At 28.3% G+C, this 13,927-nt stretch overlaps 1 protein-coding gene and 1 long non-coding RNA gene across 3 annotated transcripts; one reads left to right on the top strand and one right to left on the bottom strand.

The window, feature by feature from the left end:
• The first annotated feature begins 114 nt into the window (after positions 1-114).
• On the top strand, positions 115-7,822 carry LOC111041822. The gene is made up of 4 exons (XR_002605368.1): positions 115-202; positions 945-1,032; positions 1,489-1,576; positions 7,772-7,822. It is a non-coding gene; the product is annotated as an uncharacterized LOC111041822 (long non-coding RNA).
• LOC111041820 (peroxidase-like) lies at positions 3,329-10,390 on the bottom strand. Of its 2 annotated transcripts, XM_022326257.1 has the most exons (11): positions 10,075-10,390; positions 7,764-7,917; positions 7,411-7,684; positions 7,102-7,328; positions 6,788-6,949; positions 6,494-6,711; positions 5,329-5,873; positions 4,226-4,379; positions 3,937-4,125; positions 3,681-3,867; positions 3,329-3,615 (listed from the first exon to the last, which is right to left on the bottom strand). In XM_022326257.1, exons 2-11 carry the CDS (start codon positions 7,900-7,902, stop codon positions 3,431-3,433), a joined length of 2,280 nt encoding a protein of 759 aa, XP_022181949.1. In that variant the 5' UTR covers positions 7,903-7,917; positions 10,075-10,390; the 3' UTR covers positions 3,329-3,430. The 2 variants fall into 2 exon arrangements, with proteins under 2 accessions (XP_022181949.1, XP_022181950.1); XM_022326258.1 differs by lacking the exon at positions 10,075-10,390 and having other exon boundaries at positions 7,411-7,701; positions 7,764-7,827.
• Between the last annotated feature and the right edge of the window lie 3,537 nt (positions 10,391-13,927).

Below are 13,927 nucleotides of genomic sequence, written 5' to 3'. Positions count from 1 at the left end.
TTCAGTTTATATTAGCACTGCTATTCTTTTGGTTTTTATGACTTACTCATTTAATATTTTCTTACTCCACTTTTTACACATTGATATTTTTACTAAATGTTTATTTTCTTTCAGGATCAATTTAATTTCTGATATCAAATGCAATGAGACTCCTCACTAGATGAAGCATATGAAAAAAATGCGATATTTTTATGTCATAAAAGTAATCATTCATTTTTCTTTAACTACATAAATTTGTCAGTAAATAATTGTATGTGTTATGAATCATACTTGAATTGTTAAATCATAGAATCACCTATTTTTAAAATTATATTTTTTTAAAGTAAGGATCGATTATTTGGAAAATTAAACTTGTATTTAGTTTTTATACATCTTTCAAATATAATACCCTCCATCTATTACCCTGATTTTATTGACATATAATCATGATAAAGTCATCATAATACTTTTGTTTAATAAATAACATACTGAGATATAATGCTGTACAATGATTTTACTAGTTAATTCAACATTTTTTTATTTGAAGTTTTGGTGGTGTAATTTTTTTTATTGTTTTCACTTGTTGAAGATGATTTGACTTTAATATGTTTTCAAGATTGTCTCAAATTAAATGTAGCTGTTTAAATAAAGTTAGTTTGATTACTTAGCGTTATATATAAATGCAAAAGGAAATAATGTTCTCCATTTCAAAAATGTCAAGTTCAAACAATTCTAGAAACATACATGTGAAATCTGATTTTTTTTGTTTAAATTTTCATCATTGAAGTTATAGTCGCATTCTTAACAAATTTAAAGAGAAGTTGCAATATTTTTAAACATGATACAAATATGAAAGTCATTTGAACCTTTCAATTATTATTTGTTTTTTGAATATATTTTATTACACAAGGATAACAACACTTTTCATACATTGATTCGTATACTAATCATTTATTTGCTTTCAGAATCCAGTTTCCTTCTGATGTCATATACATTGAGACTCCACACAATATTATTCATATGAAAATGTTGCGATATTTCTACATCATAAAAGTAATTATTCATTTTTATTTAGCTACATAAATTTGTCAGTAAATAAATGTATGTGTTATGAATAGTACTTGAATCTTTGAATCATAGAATTATCAATATTTAAAACTGTAATTTTCTGAAATAAGAAACGATAATTTTTAGGATTGTACATGTATTTAATTTTTATGCATCTTGCAAACACTAAACTTTCCATTTATTAAAATGATTTTGTTTAACACGTAATTGTGAAAAAGTTATAACATTTTTTTTGATTTATAATATTTGTAATGTGATAAAGTAGTGTACAATCGTTCTACTAGTTTTATTTTCCTCTTTTTAATTTGAGGTTTTATGATTCAAGTATTCAGGTTATTATAGCACTACTGTTATTTTGATTTTTATGGCTTAATCATTTAATATTTTTTTACACCACTTTTTACACATTGATATTTTTACTAAATGTTTATTTTCTTTCAGGATCCAGTTCTCTTCTGATGTCACATACATTAAGACTCCACACAATATTATTTATATGAAAATGTTGCGATATTTCTACATCATAAAAGTAATTATTCATTTTTATTTAGCTACATAAATTTGTCAGTAAATAAATGTATGTGTTATGAATAGTACTTGAATCTTTGAATCATTGAATTATCAATATTTAAAACTTTAATTTTCTGAATTAAGAAACGATAATTTTTAGGATTGTACATGTATTTAATTTTTATGCATCTTGCAAACACTAAACGTTCCATTTATTGCAATGATTTTGTTTCACATGTAATTGTGAAAAAGTTATAAAATTTCTTTTGATTTATAATAATTGTAATGTGATAAAATAATGTACAATCATTATACCAGTTTTATTTTCCTTTTTTTAATTTGAGGTGTGATGATTCAAGTATTCAGTTTATATTAGCACTGCTATTATTTTATTTTTTATGACTTAAACATTTAATATTTTCTTACACCATTTTTTACACATTTATATTTTTACTATATGTTTATTTTCTTTCAATATCAAGTGCAATGAGACTACTCCCTTGATTAAGCATATGAAAAAAGCGTGTTATTTCTACGTCATAAATGTAATCATTCTTTTTATTTTACTGCAAAATGTTGTCATGAAATAAGTGTATGTGTTATGAATAGTACTTGCATTTTGAGTATAACTCCTTATACGTTTATGAATCCTTATTTAAATGTATAATATATTTATGTTTCCATACATATGTACATATATAATATTACTACTATTTATTTACACTGAGTACCAACTGTTTATTAGAATGAAAAATGAACATCCCAAACTTAATTATGTGTTACTTATGTTAAATTGACTTTTTCTTAGAAACACCAAGTGCTTGATAATTGAATCACTTTTATGAACGAACTTATGGTTTTCATGGTATTTCAAACTGATAAAATTATAAAACCCATTTTTTATTTGAACTTATTGGTGTGACTGTATATTGTTGTATGTCATTATGTTATTTGTGTATCATTGTCCATTGTGTGCTTGTGTTATTTATTATGCGTGTTATATTAAATATATTATTATAAAGAAATATGTAATTGTATTAAAAGATTGAATTATGAAAAAATGTTGCAAATGTTTTATAGTGGCAATCGGTTAATAGAATCAAAATGACCTGCACTTAAGTGATCACATTAAGCGGAACACACTTTTTATTTACTGATTATCATGTACTGAGACATTATGTTTTGTACTTGTAGAGACTTTATTGATTAAATAAATAGTATGCCTGATTGTGTTTAAAAAAAAAATCATCTAATCATCAAGAATTTAATTGTAACCTTATTATCGAATAACATTATTTGTTTTCTGATATTTTGTATTGAAGATAATTTATAGAAAATATTTTATATTTCATATTGTACAAATTTGGAATAACGTAGTGTTTGAAAATGAAAACTTGTTCTTAAATTCCATTCTTCATATTTTCCTTGACCTATTTTCTAAAGTATTTCCCAAATTTCCCGAAAATATATTAGCTGTATCTTTTAAAATAGCAGATACTAATTGATTGTAAATATATCATTTTTTTAAAATATGTTATAAATAATAACAAATATTTATTATTCAATATAGACATCAAACTAATTTAAAAAGTATTTATTAAAAAACATTACATCATATATCATGCAACAAAGTTAAGCCTAATATGGTTAATTAATGTTTATTAATTATTGAAAAAGGAAATTTATAATTATTAAAAAATATTAATATTGTTTCATAGACTATTAATGTGTTGATTAATAAGTACTACATTTATAATATCAAAAGGTCCAACCAGTTTTTTAATAATGGTCAATGAATGTTTAATGATTCTTAAATATTAAAACTTATAATAATAAATTAATAAATATATCAATGTTTTCCATGTGGTTATTTTCATGTTGTATCGACATTCTCAAACCAATGATTGAGATTAATTTTTGGAATTGAGTTTGAATTACAAAGTTGTAAATCATAAGTTGAAGGTTTAAAAAATACTTGTTTCTGCATGGTTGTGATATTATCACTATTATCACAAAATACTCTGGCAAGCGTCACTTTTCTGATTTCTGCCAGTTGATCTAAAATTTTTTAGGAATTAGTTAAAATTAAGTCCATTCATTAAAAGTAATTCAGTAATACTTACATTCGTTGAATACTTTTGGTAAATCGTAAAAATATCTATCTGCAATTCTAGTTCTTATGAACTGTTCTTTTATGATACAACTCATTGTTGGGCCAACCATTGAGCCATCTTCATGTTTCTCAAACAATGCACCTATGAATAGATCTATATCGTTCCAAGTTCTGTAATACTTCAATTTATCCGTTGCCTAAATATAACACACAGGAAGAAAGTAATGTGTATAGTATTTGATTATTTCAAATGTTATTAAACTTACATTAATTGGCTTAATAATCCCTGACCAATCTTCCTCATTTTCTATGGCTTTGAGCCCACAATATTTTCTAAATTGCGTATAGGTTGGAAGACCGTGATCGCGGCTTCGTTGTATATCTAAGCTAAATACATCGAATCCTTCATTATCATATTGTTTTCTTGGACGATGCTTGAATAAGTAATTGGTTAACTAAAAAATTTGAGTACAAGAAATGTAAACAATTAAATATATAATATGTAATACAGTCAATGTCGTGAAAGGTTAATTAGTTTATGTAGAAAAATTCTACCTGTGGACTTATTCCCACATGGATTTCGAATGTATTCTGTGTAGATAATCCTCTTACAAGTTGATCAAAGAAACGTCTCATTACGTCAATTGGTTGGTTGTAATGATTATTCAAATCAAGATCCCCATTCTTTAATCGGTTTTCTGAGAATAAGCTATACAAAAACATTCATACACATTTAATATCGTACATACACTATAACATTTTTTGATTCTCATTATGCAGAAATGCATAACATTTGACATCTCAATAAATTATTATGTTATTTCTTACTAGTAATAACATTTTAGGTTGACACTTGCTTACTTTTAACACTAATCATGTATAATTGTCTAAAAAAGTAAAGTTTTTTTTTCTTTTTACTGACAGAAAAAGATATGTTTCATATTATATTTCTTCGCAGTATATTGTTACATAAAGTAGAAATTGTTTTTAAATTTATAAAGACATTTCCAGTTATATGACTTTAAGGTAAAGTACACAAAAAAATACATAGGTAAGTTCTATATTATGTTAAATTTTATCGGTTATTATGACCTATTTTCCTTAGTCATTATAAACTATTTCTACTGTACAAGTAATTTTTAAATGAAATATCAAATTTTGAAGAAATAGGATTATTTATTTGAAAGAAATAGTAGATAAGATTACTTAATTGGCAATGTATACTCCCCTACATTTGTAATTCAGCTAAAACATAATACGTTTTTTCAATATTTTTTAGTCATTAATCATAATATACTCGTATATATTGATATTTTGAAAATAGAATTCTACTTCAAATGTTGAAAAAATTTAGAAGTTACGGTTTAAAAATTAAAAGCCAATAAATGGTTCACCGGGTAAAAAAGCATTGGCACGAAGAGCCTAAAAATGTGGAGGGAGACTGAAATCTCACCATAATCTTTTCTAAAAAATATTTATGTTTAGTACCTACTAAGTACTAACTTTGAAATTGGTGAGACTAAGTCCCCCAAAAACTTCCATTTATATCTCATCTATGAAAAGAAGGCAACTATTGTTGCCTTCATACATAGGTCTTATATTTTCTAAAGTAACATTTTTGAATAACGATAATCTATTTTTAATCTTTTTGAACTAACTTGATTTTATCACTGATCATGGAATTGCTAAATGGTAATATCGCAGTCGCGAAACTATTGCTGACGCTCGGATCGATGGAATCGTTGTACGCGTCGCTATACCCTTTTGTCAACAGTTCCAGACCGTTTTGCCTAGTGTAGTTTTCACCGAGCAGCGCTGGCAGCCACTCAGCGTACGTGATGTGCTGTATGGATGCTGTCACAATTTTTCTGGCTTCCTGGAAAATGCGTTCATCACCCCAGTGTGGGTTGATATGGGACAGCTGTTTGGCCAAGCGGTTATGTTCTCTCATCCACAGTGTATGTAAAACCGTCAGTTGGGGAAGCCCGCTTGCCCGGGGGTCACCAGCCATGTAGCACGTGCCCGAGCCAAACTGACACGCCTCCGGATCATAATCCAGCGGCATATACTTCGGATCGCTTTGATTTTTGCAGGTTGAGTGCGTCAAGAGTTGGCCTTTCGACTTGGCCCTCAACGACCACATCTGTTGCTCCGACGAACCGTAAATCATAGACCCATCTAAATAATGAGTAGCTTGGTTCATCTGTAAAACATTAACGTGTTAAATTTTTTATTTCCTATAGTTTTTGACAAATTCGAAATCGGTCATCAACACAAAAGGTGTAAAAATTATAAACGTAAAAACTGTACATGAATTAACCAAATTGACAAAATGTGCAACTATTTTTTTTTTTTATTGATCTTGAGCCCGGCAACTGTAGCCATTAGCTATTAGTAGGTATTGTAGGTTTGCATTGATGGTTTGTAGGTTTTTGGTACGGTAGGGGGGAACACGTGTGTGTTTGTTTTGGCAGAATTTCGAATGGGGCACCCGTAGGTTTCTGCCATGCCCCGGGGGTGGGGGATGGCAGCACTTGTTCTCCGGTCACCACGACTTGTCCGTAGAAAAATGCCGCCCGGTGGCCGATGATCGAACCGCGACCGGCTGCGTCGCAGCGGAAGCGTCAGACCACTCAGTCACCTCGTCCCCCGTGCAACTATTTATTTAATATAGAGATGCTATTTTTTGTATAACATCTTATAGATTTGGAATGCAGTGCCATTTCCCCAAAATGGTTTACACATTGTAATTATTTACATAATTTTAATTATTATAGAACAAATATATAAGCTTATCGATCTAGTATTTTATATAGCTGTTACTTGTTCCCTGGGTCCAAATGTACAATCTGGACGCATCGCTGGCACTGAACGCACGTAGTTCATACAGTGTTTATAATTTGAATTGTACTTTATGAAATTTCTATAAAATGGATCAGTATTCCTTATCTCTATAGGCATGCACAATTTGTGACTCAGCGAAGAAGGTAACTTCGTAGCGTTCCTTTCAAAACAACAGTTCACCACTTTTTTTGATTTCCCTTTGGATTAAATTATAAATTCACATTCATTAATTTCAATCAATCAATATATGCACAGTAATGTATTTAATCTTACTCATGTTGGACATAGCTGTGTGCGATAGATCGTGGCCTATAAAAACCGTCCAGTACGCCATCGCAATAGTTTTTAAGGGGTCGGTAAAGCGTAAATTTGTGGAAGGCGCAATGCTTATATCTCTAGGAATGGGTAGACCTTTAGTTCTAACCGTGTTAACACCTGTATGAACAATAAGTAAATCACAGCATTAGACCTAAGTGAATGTAAATTGTAAAATGCCATGTTTATAGTAGACACCACGTACTAGAAGAACCTTGTATTAATAAATGTAACGGGCGCTGTGCGTCACGAAAAAAATTAAGAAATATTACCATCTAAATAGACTGGGGGTAATAATCGCTTATAAGCCGTGGTTGACTTTCCCAATGAGGAACGTTTTAAGTTGTTACAAGAACCATCAGCACTACGATACATCAAGTTTTTCCCGATGCACGCAGTTTTGTTGTAATACTCGGACAAACATATCTTATCCAAAGATGTCCTCTCTAGTTTTACTTTCGTTAATTCTTTGGCACATTGTATAGCACTAGTATTGTATCTGAAATGGTGATTAATAGTATGCATATTAAAATTAAATATAAATATTATTTTTCATTGGAATGTGTATTATATGTTCATACATTCGACAATATTTATCGTTAATAAGGCGTGAAACTTCAACAATTAGTTCAGCATTTCGATATGCTGGATATCTGTCATTGAAAAACCGAGAATCAACCAGTTGTCCACGAATTGGGTTCGCCGCATATATAATATGAATATTATTAGCCATTAGTAAATCCTCGACAAAATTATCTTCATATTCAAAGTTTTTGACAACAGATTTAATTTCTTCTTCTATTTCTTCGATTTTGAGATTTTGGTACCAGTTTGTTGTGTTTATATCTGAACCGTCTATATAAATAATTTAACTATTGCAGCCAATTTGAATAGTAAAAAAAGTCAAAACTAGAGCTAAAATTATGATTTATACCTTTACAGACGAACTCTTCATTCCACTGAGAACCAGAATCTGATTTTGAAGTATTACAGGGCTGTTGTAATCCTCTGCTATACGATTGTAAGTATACTAACATACAAATCAACAGATGTATAGATATCGAGAACCTCATTCTGCTAATTATGAACTGTAATCATTTTACTAAATGTATAACTATTAACAATAAGTCTAAATTTCTATAACTATTTTTAGAGATGTACTATCAGTTGCAGTAAATAAATATATTTACACAATTATTACTCCTCATAAATTAATATCATTAATATATTAGCAAGTAAAGTATGTTAAAAGTTAACCATTATTAAATATTAAATTATGTCTATACATTAATCTATTTTACTATACAATCTTTATGCAAAACTATTAATAGGCTTAACATTTAGTTAAATATTCTGAAAATGGTATTGCATATACTTAAATTTAATGCCATAAGTACATAAAGTTACATCCTAACTATATTTTTGAATTTTAACAAAATAATAATAAAATTGTTATTCTTTGTTAAAATATCTAAATTTGTGCAAATTTAAATCTAAAATATCTTAAAAAATGGCCCTTATATATTTTTTAGATTTTTATTTACATGCATATAATCACAATAAAAACACTTCGTCGAACTCCGTGAAAAATATCATGAAAAAATTCTATAACTAAATTGATTTAAAGTAAGATAAATGATCTTATTTTATTTTATTAATGTATTTACTCAGCAAGGTATTATTTACTTTATATAACACGAAGTAAGGTTACTTTATTAATTTCGCTTTTAGAGAATTTTAACACAAAACTATTAGTCACAACAAGCCATCTTTCTTTATTATGTTATTTTTATATCGAACTTGTGTGATTACTGTAGTGTAATGATTTCCTGAGGTAGCTAAATGCAGAACATAAACTATACGTTTTCTCATCAATTGTTATGGTTGTTGTTATAACACGGTTATTAGCAGTGTTTGGAAAAAACTTCGTTCATGAACCTACGTCCACACGTTATTTAGTAAACGATACGCGAATGTCCCTCGTTTTTTTCAAATTGAACGTGAACGTGAACGAATTTTATATTTTAATGAAATTGAACAATTTTTAACACGCTCAATTTATTTGCCATTTAACAAATATTTTTTCGATTAATTATATTATAAAATAATATTTTCTAATTATCATTCTGTTATAAAAAATTTAAAAAAATTAAATTAACGATCTAATGAACGCATTCATATTTTTGACGAACGTGAACGTGAACTAATTCATTTTTTTTTAGTGAACATCTATCCGAACTCTGGTTGTTAAGAGCAGGTAGGCTATGTAGTTTTTTACAGAGACAACCGTTTTTTTTGTGAACTTATTTTATATCACTAGTTTTATTAATATTATAAATTACTTAAGTTTCTTTTTTTATTAAATAAGTATATTTCTTTATTTTGAATTATTGTTTTGTATATTTTATTTGAAATTCCTATTTTGGTAGAATAAGTTAACTTTATGTCAATATATTTTCTCAATTGTAACTTTATATAAGTAACTTTTTTGTACATCAGGTAAGTTAAGCACTTTGTTTGCACCTCACGCTAAAAATGTGACGTTGGGTTAATATACTTAAGTACCTATGCACTAAAGGCCGAAACTTTGTAATTAAAAGTGTGTACAAAGAAAAAAAATCTCGATGTTCATGAGTATCATAAAAAGCCTAACCATAGATTGTTTGCTAAAGAGCAGCTTGCTTGATATTTTACTTAGAAGTTAGTATACAGTAGTACACGTATTTCATAAGCCACAGTGTACACGTGTCTTAAACAAAAATACTCCAAACCTTAAAACTCAACGATTAACTAACGGGTGGAAATTTGCTTGTTAATTTTTAAGTACAGAATAATTTTCAAATTGTTGCGTTTTTGTTTCTATTCATTACCAAAAAAAATATCTAAGTCAGAAAATTTTTTCTACAAAATAGTTCGACAAATTTCGTCAAAATACTGACTTTAAATGCTCATAAAAAAATATTATGACCAAATATTTTCGATATTTTTTAGCTGCTTTTCAATCCAATTATAAGGGACCAAAATCTTTTATTAATTTTGTAAGATTATTTAATAGTAGCTCAAATACAATAACAGCTCAGTGTACACTTAATAGATACATTTATCGCTCAGCTTAAAATCTAAAAATAAAAAATTGTTATGTGTGCAGTTGTTTCACCCAATGAGCGACAACTGACGACGAGTATTGTTATAATTTATAAGTAAAATCCTACCCTTTTATTTGTAAATAAATGTATGGTACTCACCGGCAACTTTTATTGTTTTGTTTAATAAACAAATTCTTCCTTTGACTGCTATCGTGCAATTGAATTTGGATCAATTATGTTGTTAAATGCCAAAAGACTTATCTAACTATGACATGATGTAAAGACAGCTAACCGGTTGTAAATCTTCTTGTCTTCTGACTGGAGTAAGCGGTGGCGCTCGATGCAGTCCATCCGTTGTCGTCTACTAACTAACGTCGGTGGTCTTGGAAGTGGTTCTCACTACCGCCCCGTTGGATGAATGGCAATCCTATTGGGTGCACTCCCTTCGACCCTCCAGCAGTACCGCAACTACACAGCGTGCAAGGTGTGCATTGCACAACGGCTTCAAACCTATATAGCCTCCCCTCCCCCTCACCATCGATGCGTTAATATTAATTTTTATAGCCGTGGCCATGATTGAAATATACAAGGTTATTGCATGTATACCCCTTCTCAATCAAATATTCGATGATAAAAACAAAAATGTCAGCGTAAAGGAAGCCAATAATAATCAAGTATATAAGCGCGGGAATTTTAAATTAGTAAAAATTAATATTTAATACGTAAAGTATGTTTTGAAGGAAATTGTATTGTTTACTGTTCAGCATCGTTGAAACTTAAATTATACAGTATATTTCAATTTTCAACAACGCTTTTCACTGTTCTGTAATATTAAAATCGTTCATTATATTATAAATAATGTGTAATGAACATGAACCCTTGCGTGAATATGTCTGTGCGTGTATTCTCTCTGTACGACTGTACAACACACATATTCGTAGAATGTCTTCCCTACCAACGTTCAATAGGCTTATTATAATTATACAATTAATATAAATTTTATATTTATTATTACTTGTCTATTTTATACTAGCTGGTAATGTGTCTATTTTTGAATATCGTAAATCGAAAAATACCTTATTTCTAAGAATCTTGTGACTGTTATATTTATAATAAAAATAGAATATTATTATGAATTTTATAAGAGATATCAATCAACATTTTAAGCAAAAATATGTTCAGGATAGAACAAATAAAAAAAAACTATCAAATGTAATAAATATAATACCTAAAAGTATCCAAACAACTTTAAATCAACCTCATTAATAAACATATACAATAAGAATAACAATAAAAATATCAAATATCAAATAACAATAATTTAGTTTTAACTTTTAAGTATGTCTGTAATGAATATTGAATGATAATAAATTTAAGCTACAACTGTACAATTACTAATTAGTGACAGGTTCGAATTTTTATGCGAGCGTATTTTTCATGATAAGAAAAATTGATATTTGTAATTTATGATATCCCTTTACGCAGCCATTTTGTTTCAGATGATAACAATTGGAGTCGATATGCAATAACCTGTATATTTCAATCATGACCGTGGCTGTGGAAATTTGTATTTATAGGACTTCACTATGGCTTTGGGACAACAATTAGGCAATTTCTAATCTCGACATCACCACCCAGAATCTATGTGTTAATTCTTAGTTGCAAATTATTATTATAATTATTATAGTATGAGTACCGACGAATGCCTCTCTCTTAAGCACATTCACAATGCACATGTCAATAACTCGATACGATACGAATAAACTTCCCTATATGATTTTTACGGCAACAAACTTATTATTTTGAAAAATTATTTTTGATTTTAATTCTGGAAAAAAGATTTAAAAATTAGCAGAAAACTGTCTAAGGATTTTTAATTTTGTGTTTTAATTACGATTATAATTTAATAAAATCCATATTTTAAAATTTTTAATCATAGTTCAAAATTATATATTTTCAAAGTGTTCCATCGGTCTATAAATATTTGTCTTCTGAATTTAAAATTTTTTTCAGAATTAAAATCAATTCAAATAAATCAGTCTTTATTTATGTCATAACTTCAGGTATTTTGAACTAAAATTGTCGGTAGTAGCAATGAGGAGGCTCCCATATGGGTAAAATATAGAAAAGAAAAATCAAGATTGATCACATTATTATTAAAATATATCATTACATAGGTATCGTAATCATATTACAACATACCCTAACAGTTTACTGGTTGCCAATGGTATTATTTATATAATTTAACAATTTAATTTTCTTTTTAATTAGTATTATGGACTCAGATGATTGTACTTGTACATCTGTATAAATTAAATAACTCATTCATATTTTAGACGAGAAATTTATGTTTTACTACGATTTTCTAAATGTATTGATCTGTAATGTAACTTGCAAACAAATATTTCAACGTTATCAAATTTTATTAAGCGCAGTTGAGGTTTTTATACATAACCTCAAACACAGACCTCCCCGTTTTTCATGTTTCTATAATATTGTTCAAATGTGTGTACGTGAGTTGTCTAAATCTACGGTGTTTGGAATTCGTCCTTCAGTTCGTGCTCGGCGGCGACCAGTTTTGTTTTAGGTATTTTGTGTCGAAGGGTGATCAACAATGAGACGACGATTTAGAAATTATTGTCGGAGTTCAAGAATTTACGAATCGGTTTAATGGTGCCGGCTGTGTATTATGTAATTTATAGTGCACGTGCAGCGGCGAACGCATGTATAGCCAGAATAATAAACACGTTGGCCTGGGGCCATGGGGGAAATCCGGAGCCAGTTTTCAGGCTTAAATTCAAAAATAACATACCGACAATCACTGTGGAATTATGATGAAGATTATGAAAATAATAACAGTAATAAAAATAAAAATAATGACTATCATATTATATTATGTATACTTACGCTTCTCCTTGTGAAGATCTATTAAACCACTAGGTGGCACAGAAAGAAAGCCATTGTTGCATCACATAATCACATAAATAAACGCACAAGGAAAATGTTTTTCCATAATTAATTTAGTAATAATATGACGCATGCGTAAATGACCTGACTGAAGTTTCTCACAGTAAAAAAATCTTACTTTCCATGACATTAATTATAAAATATATTATATAATAATTAACATATGTATGATAATAATGACTTCGAAACGGCCAATGTAAATCTATTGAAATCAAGAATAACGAATTCAGTTATTTTGTTGTAATTTAAAAATATTATTTGTGGGTACCTTAAAGTTTGAGAGTATATTATTATATTTTATACGCATACTGTCATTTTCAAATATAATTTTAATATAATTTTTATGCCTACAAAAAATAACTGTATTTATATAATTTTTAAATTTTTTAGTTACGGAAAAAACTTGTGGAACATTGTTTTAAATTTTCAATCCTTATCTATATAAATTATACATTTAATACATTTTTAACTACAAAATAATTTTTCAATTTTCAATTTGATAAATGTTGCCAAAATTTTAACTGTAAATGCTTATAAAAAAAATCATGGCCATGTATTTTTGTATTTTTAAACTGCTATTGTAACAATACATCAAAAGTATTGTACTGAATTTTCATTCTTTTTGACCCAACCAGTAACATGTTATTGACATTGATAGAAAAAAATGAAAAAAAAATTGAAAATGCCCGTCAACCCCTTAAGACGTATCGAAATATTTTTAAAATTGTATCAAGTATATGAATTGATGGAATAATCATATGATGCGAATTTCATGTGTCCACAGATATTCGTTTTAGAATTACTACAAAATAAGAAAATTGCTACATGAGAATACATGAGTGAATATCCATTGTTAAAATATTCAACTTCAAGTGCTCATAAAAGTTTAATTTGACTTTCCACTTGAAAATTTTTTTTTTGATAAAGGTAGACTTACTATTTACCTTAGGTTTACATTTTTAAATCTTAGATATAAAAAGAAACATTTTTATGTGTTTCTAACTTAAAATAGTTTTATAATTTTCTTGATTATTGCGAAGTTTGT

This window comes from Myzus persicae, unplaced genomic scaffold (genome assembly GCF_001856785.1).
Source record: "Myzus persicae strain clone G006 unplaced genomic scaffold, MPER_G0061.0, whole genome shotgun sequence".
Taxonomy (NCBI): Eukaryota; Metazoa; Arthropoda; class Insecta; order Hemiptera; family Aphididae; genus Myzus; species Myzus persicae.
Note: the sequence above shows the minus strand (reverse complement) of the source record. Positions and strands in the feature narration are given on the sequence as shown.